Source organism: Ipomoea triloba, chromosome 4 (genome assembly GCF_003576645.1).
Source record: "Ipomoea triloba cultivar NCNSP0323 chromosome 4, ASM357664v1".
In the NCBI taxonomy this organism is placed as follows: Eukaryota; Viridiplantae; Streptophyta; class Magnoliopsida; order Solanales; family Convolvulaceae; genus Ipomoea; species Ipomoea triloba.
In genome coordinates this window covers 11881245-11888484 of record NC_044919.1, presented here as the reverse complement: position 1 = coordinate 11888484, position 7240 = coordinate 11881245, and the positions used below count along the sequence as shown (strand labels likewise).

Sequence of the window (7240 nt, the reverse complement as noted above, 5' to 3'; positions counted from 1 at the left end):
AACTCGCTATATATATATATATATATATATATATATATATATATATATATATATATATATATATATATCAATTTATAATATGTCGCGGTTTATTTGAAGTATTGAAATTTTAAGTTTCAAGTACATGGATTGAATTGGCTAAATATGCCAATGTTACTCCTACTCCTACTCCTCCGGGTTTGGCAGAGTGTACTTGAAACTATTAGTAATAAATATAATGCATGACTACTCTCTTCAGTCTCTTGGGAGAAGTATGTCGCAGTAAGTAGTTGTGGGAATATAAATTTTAAATAGTTTCATTTTGTTGCTTGGGTGACCGCAACGAAATTGAAATATATAGCGACTTTTATATATATTTTTCGATTGAATACGTACAGACATATAAATATTGTAATAATTGTAAAGTTCAAATGTGAATAAAATTTATGCATTTTGACTTAATGTTTAGTGATGTAATTTTTTGTATACTTCGTGCCACAAAAAAAAAAAAAAATTATTGTTTTCGTGAACAAACACTATACGAAAAATCTGTAATGGACATGCGAAACTGTCATCACTGACAGTCTTGCCAGTCGATTTGACGTGACTGGCCGCCGCTTCAAACAGTGACCAGTCACGTGACTTTACGTGGGCATACTAACATACGACGTCAGTCTCGGGAAAAAAAATTAAAAATTAAATAGTGCACATATATAAACACAAGATATTCATGTAAAATTGGTGAAAGAATGATCTAAAACTTCGGACTTTGAAGGATTATTGTGCAAATTTATATTGTGGTGAACAGTTGAGAATTTTTTTTTGTGCAAAAGAAATAAAAAATGAGTCGCAATTGTGTGCATCCCGGGCCATTGGATTCAAGTTTGTTAACATTTCAAGTGCACTATCGATCTGAGTCAGTTTGGGCAAACCGAGAGTATAAAGCGCAATTGTCATGTGTGCATTATGCCCGCAGAGCGTTTAGAAACATGCGCATGAATGACCGTGTACAAGAATTGTTACGTCAATCAGGTTTTATTACAATTACTTGTTTACGACATATGAAACTCGATTGTCATCTCATTACTACACTAGTTGAACGATGGAGGCCTGAGGTACAACATTTCATATGTCGTTCTAGGTATAACTATTAATTACTTTACAAGACGTTGAAGTCTTGTTAGGACTAAAAACTGATGGTAGGCCATTAATTGACAAAATTGAAAAAGACAAAGGTGACCGTTTAGTTCAAATTCAAACTTTTTTAGGCTTTACTCTTAGGGATGACGCGTATTCCCCTACGCTTCTTAATATTTCCGCCGTACAAGCATCTATTGCTACTTTTAATCTCAGCACGGCTAATGATAACGAAATTCAACAATATGTGCGTGGGTTAATTTTATTATTTTTGGGAGGGTTTTTATTTGCAGAAACAACTCACAATACCGTGAAATTATGCTTGTCGAATTGTATTGAGGATCTGACAATTAGCGGACAATATAGTTGGGGTTCTAAATGCTCTATCACTTGTATAGAGCACTTTGTCGAGCCGCATATTTCGATCACTCAGTTGTTGCGGGTTGCTTAATTTTGTTACAATTGTGGGTGTGGGAACGACTGCTTTACACTCGATCGGCTGGCGTACTCCCGCTAATCAATAATGAGGAACCTTATGCTGCGAGGTATGCTTAATGAAAATTTGGATTATTAAATTTAATGATTTTAATTTATAAAAAATGTATTAAATCTCATATAATTTTCACGGATTGTAATGTAACATATATAATTTCATCGTATGTAGGTAGCGTTGTCCTCATTCTTGGACAACAACCTCTAACCACACTTAGACAACATATTGAGATGAACTTGATAGATGTCAAGTGGAAAACGTAAGCACATGATATTTATTAATAAACTTAAATCTCCGTTCTTGTTTTTATTTTCTTTTCGAAAGAAAAAGGGAGAAAAAATATATACAATTTGCTAACGATGATTTTTCTTGTTGAAAAGAAAATGACAATTGTTGATATTCATATATGCACATAATATTTGGGAGTATATTTCGTATGTCTTGTATAATTGTATAAATATGGCTATGCATACTGACGTTCACCGGGGTTGAGCGTGCTGATAATGTGTTGTGAAAGGTTATGCACAATGACCTGCTTCATTAGCTCCTATCCGGTGAGCTGCAGTATTTGGATTAACAATATAATGGTAAAGCATCAAATAATAGACAAGAGATATAGAGGGAAGGATTTCATTTCATCAACATCATAAGGGTTACATCATATATATAATTTACAAGTGTAACTGCTATACTTAATGGTAATAATGCGGCCGTTACAATAATAATGTCCACTTAATTCTATTATTTATAACAGAGGGATAATTGTTCATTTTTATTAACATTTGCACTCGTTGATATGGCATTATTTGACCTATTAACCCACATATAATCATTAATCATTGAATTTATATAAGATTTATAGCAATGTGTATAAATAATATATGCTTGTGCAAAAATTTTGATACAAATAACATATCCTAAAATAAATATCATTTGATAATAATTATTTTTTATTAAAAACTATATTATGTTCCCTTATTCAATTAAAATTATTAATATAGTGAAAGAAGTTTAATTTAGAAATTATGTGTGATCGATCTCAAATGATGATTCTCAAGAAATCATTATTCATTATGAAAAAATAAACACACCAAACATGAGCAATGAATTGAATTAGAGGCCAAAATCATTTCCATTTTCAATTAATGTATACCAAACAAAACGACAAACATACCAAAAATCTTGTGGTCTAGTGGCATTTGGTTGCACCCCACATGGAAGGGGATAGGTTCGAGCTCTAGTGGAGGCAGTATTGGCTCTTTGTATTTTATTTGGTCGAGAAAATAGCTATGAACACATGGAATGGGATAGCCGAATAGGTTCGAGCCTCTCTTTGTATTTTATTTGGGAGAAAGTTAAAAAAAATAGCTATGAACAGATCTACATTTTCCTTGCACAAAAGAGTCTTCTAACAATACAATACATTCCAAACCTCTTAAAACGTTGAAATATATTTATACTAGTCATTTCAAAAGTTGAAATATATTTATACTAGTCATTTCAAAACTAGTCATTTCAAACGTTGAAATATATTTATACTAGTCATTTCAATGCTATATTTTCTAAACTTATCCGTTTTAATGTATAAATATATGAAATTCAACCTCTAAACTATGAAAATTCAAATCCACGTACATTGACCTACCTGGTCCCAATGAAAGCAGATCTTGATCAAAATATTGTCTCAAAATGACTACTCGCATGACATTTTTGTTAATTTTCCAACACTTTCAACCCAACAGAGAGAAAATACATATAGATAAAAATTATAAAAATTACATCACAGTAAAAAATAATTGAATGAAAATAAACCCAAATTAGGAGGTGAGTGTGGGTGTTAATTCCTACTAGTGGATCAATTATTAGCATCATTATTCATCTTCTTCCTCTTGATAACTACACTCCAGGTGACAACTTCTAACACAAGAGCAATTCCTCCCAGCACTGAAAGCAGGCTGATATATGCCACCTTCCATTTCCTTTCTGGCTGCAGTATCTCAAATCCTTTGAACACATTGATGATGCCAAGAATGAGCACTGCATATCCTATCCCATGGTGGTACATGTTCCAGTACAATCTGTACTTGTGATTCTTCTTTGGCCGTAGAAATAGTGCAAATACCTGAAGATATACAGATTAATTAGGCTTCCTCAAAAAAGAAATAGAAACAAAAGCAAAAACTTGTGTGATCAGTGAGATGGGTCAAGCCAAGATGAAAATGTAATGTAATACATATATTGAAAAATATAATACTAAATCAGGAATAAAGTATTTATTTAAAAGTATTATATTTTTCTTTAAAATTATTATATTTTATCTTATAAGTAATAAACATCTTATTATTGATTAATATTATATCTTTTCAGTATAAGTATCACATTTTCATATTGATCTGACCCGTTTTATGGATAAGAATCTACGAGTCGGTCTCATGAGGGAGTCACTCATTAAAAAAAAAAAAAAAAAAAGAGATAGAGATGATATTTGAGTATAGCAATAATCAAGGAGAATGTGTGAATTGTAGGTATTGAAAAAATTATGAAATACTTTTTGTCTATAAGTTTTAAAATTTTAATTTGATTCTTGTGGTAAATTATATAGCATGTATGGGTACGGTAAGACTATGTGAGAATGAGGGTACATTGCGAACGTGTAAAAGCAAAAATGTATTGTGCAAAACTATAAAGCTCATCTTATGAAATAAAATTGTACCCACTTTTTTATTATTTTGAATACGTTTTTACATATAAAAAAGGTACAAATATATGTATAGTATATATATATACACACACATAATTATGGTTATGAATCACCATTCCTTATGTATATATAGTAAAAGAAAATAATTGCGAAATGTGTGTCCTTGAAGAATCACGATATAAATTGAATGAACATACCAATTATGAAAAAAGTATCAATCAGAAATTAATTATAATCAATATTTCATTATTATATTCTAAAACAATTTTTACATACCAAATGAATTTAAGCATAAAATTGGTGGTAAAGATGTATACCTGGAGAGTAGCAAAGCAGAAGAGGGTAATTCCAAGGTTCCTATGGATGGAGTACACAATCCCACTGGATTGACTCCCAAGCTTCAATCCAGTTCCCCAACCACCAACTCCAACAACGTATGAAGACAATTGGCAGGTCACATGAGCATAAAACCACGCAGGATCTGAAAATGTCTTAACATACCTTGCCATTATTATTCCAACTGGAAACGAAATTCCCCAACTCACAACATTCAGTATTCCATGTATCTGTTCACACAATTTTACCCCAAAAAAATGTTAATAATAGGATAAGTATGCTTTTTTTTGGTACATCTACAAGGTCTTTCTCCTCCGTCCGATTAACGGTCCAGATCCACCCGTGTTTGCTCCGAGAGGCACAGGAGCTGATAGGATAGGTATGTAGTATTATGAAAACAAGAGAAATTATGTCAAGAACTTTTTAGTCCAATGACAATATGCAAACATAGAACAAAAGCTTGAGTCCCTACTCCCTAATAACCCTAGATTGGGTCTACCCGCCTAACTTATAATGTACAAAGAAAGTATAAACCCGCCTAACTTTTAATGTACTACAAAGTAAAAAAGTGAAAAGTTTTGTCAGCCAAAAATTGTGCTCAAGAGGGTTGGAGCATATAAATCCTGAATCCCCTAACAGTCTTCTAGTCAGTTTCTTGGGAGTTGTAGCAGTCTCCCTAGTCAATCCCCTAACAGTCTCCTAGTTGGTTTCTTGAGAGCTGTAGTAGTCTCCCTAGTCAATTCCAGAACTCGAGCTCTAACGGCTTAATCTTTAATCTAGATGTTGGTGAGAGTCAAACCCATGCCAAACTCATACCTTATCACTGGAGTGGCAGACTTAAAGTCAGGTGATTTATCACTAGAGTTAGTCCGGCAAAGCAAAAAATGAGAATATCATTAAAGTCCATCAACTTACATTCTTATTCCGGAGTTTGGAATTCCCACTATCGTCGTCCCGAAAACTCTCCCCTTTCACCAGATCAAGCTTGCCCAAAGCCTTGAGATTCTCCTCCTGGAACTCATGTTTCGCCGGCGATTGCCCATTCACGACACTATTCCCGACCTGCCACACCTGATTCACGTTATCCGTCCCTGCCGGCAGCTTCACCGTCGCGAAAATCGTCATCACCCCACCGCTATACTCTCCCTCCATATCCGAAACCTCGTACGAAAGCTCCCCTTCTCGAATGTCTCTATAGGAGTTGAGCCTGTATGTCTTCACCGCCATGGCGCCGTCGAGCTGTTTGAACGCCACCAAAGATTGCGCCCCCACCATTCCCGTCCCGTTCGGGTTGATTGCCCACGAAACCCACCCCTCCGGCGTGCCGGGCGGCGCGACAAACGCGAAGCGCAACAGAGATTTATCCGAATCGTAGGTCCAATGTATGTAGGAGTTTAGGTAGTGAAGGTCGGCGCATTTTTGGTACGATCTGTTGCGCGAGAACTTGTGGTTTGTGCATGAAACTGAAGAGGATAACTGAGGTTTTAGGATTAAGGAGAGGAGAAAGAGGAATAGCAAACGAGACATTAGAAGTGTGGTTGTTGAAGTTGGAGGATATGATGGTGAAGGAGAGGAGAATGGAGGAATTGATGTAACGCACGCAAATGTTGTCCGTTTTTATTGTTGCAAAAAGCTAAAGCATGCGTTGTCTCACCCTAATACATACTACCTCCGTCCTAAAATGGTTGTCTGGTTCGTCTAACGATGCTTGACTGAAGTAATTTTTAATCCAATTTTTCACAATATTAAGTTTAGCATTAATATATAAAATTTATATATTTAGAAACTACATTAAAAATACTATTAAACACAACAACTTAAATTTAAAAATAATAAAAAAATTTCTAAAGAAAATAAGCAAAGAAGAAAGAATTGGTTTGACCAATGAATAGTAAATAGGACAAGTAAAATGGGACAGAGGGAGTAATTAGTTACAAAATTTACTTAAGGAATAAAAATTAAATCAGGATTCGCAAAACGGTTTGACTCCACTGAGGCTCGACTCGAACCCACTCCCAGCATCAATATGGGAGTGTTAACCGGGACACCGGGCGCCACTTGACCACAAGGTCTTTGGCCCAGTAATAGTATTTGATTATTGATATTTATTAATTTTTATTTTTGACTTTCAATTAGATCATGAATGATTACTTAACTGTTAACTTTTATCAAATTTTATACTCGACGACTTTCAATTGGATCATAATAGGGCGTTTGGTTGGAATGAAAGAATTAGGTGGGAAACAATGATTCTCAAAAAAAAAAATATAAACAATGCAAATTTTCATTCACTATTGTCTAGAAATTAAATAAAGAATTCATTTGCTATTATACACAAAATTAACACACACAAATCACGTCATTCACTATTGCATACATCAGCGTACATAATGAACATTATACAAACACACACACCATCGACGCACAAAATGAAAATTTTGTGGTTCAAAATTTAGGCAAATACACTTATACACATATCAAATTTAAATACTTGAGAGTTTTGATTGAGAGCACATACTTGATTAAGATTGGCCTAGAATGATTATTGCCCAGGACCGGCATTTTCTGTTGACAGTAGTCAAAAAATAATATAT

At 34.0% G+C, this 7240-nt stretch overlaps 1 protein-coding gene across 1 annotated transcript; it reads right to left on the bottom strand.

The window, feature by feature from the left end:
* Positions 1–3337: 3337 nt before the first annotated feature.
* LOC116016676 (cytochrome b561 and DOMON domain-containing protein At3g25290-like) lies at positions 3338–6207 on the bottom strand. The gene is made up of 3 exons (XM_031257040.1): positions 5562–6207; positions 4628–4876; positions 3338–3731 (listed from the first exon to the last, which is right to left on the bottom strand). Exons 1-3 carry the CDS (start codon positions 6171–6173, stop codon positions 3465–3467), a joined length of 1128 nt encoding a protein of 375 aa, XP_031112900.1. The 5' UTR covers positions 6174–6207; the 3' UTR covers positions 3338–3464.
* Between the last annotated feature and the right edge of the window lie 1033 nt (positions 6208–7240).

Coding starts and splice junctions, on each gene's coding strand:
- LOC116016676 (XM_031257040.1), bottom strand. CDS start 6,173: ATGTCTCGTTTGCTATTCCTCTTTCTCCTCTCCTTAATCCTAAAACCT. Junction 4,877..5,561: donor CCAAACTCCGGAATAAGAAT/GTAAGTTGATGG, acceptor TTGTGTGAACAG/ATACATGGAATACTGAATGT. Junction 3,732..4,627: donor TCTGCTTTGCTACTCTCCAG/GTATACATCTTT, acceptor GTATATCTTCAG/GTATTTGCACTATTTCTACG.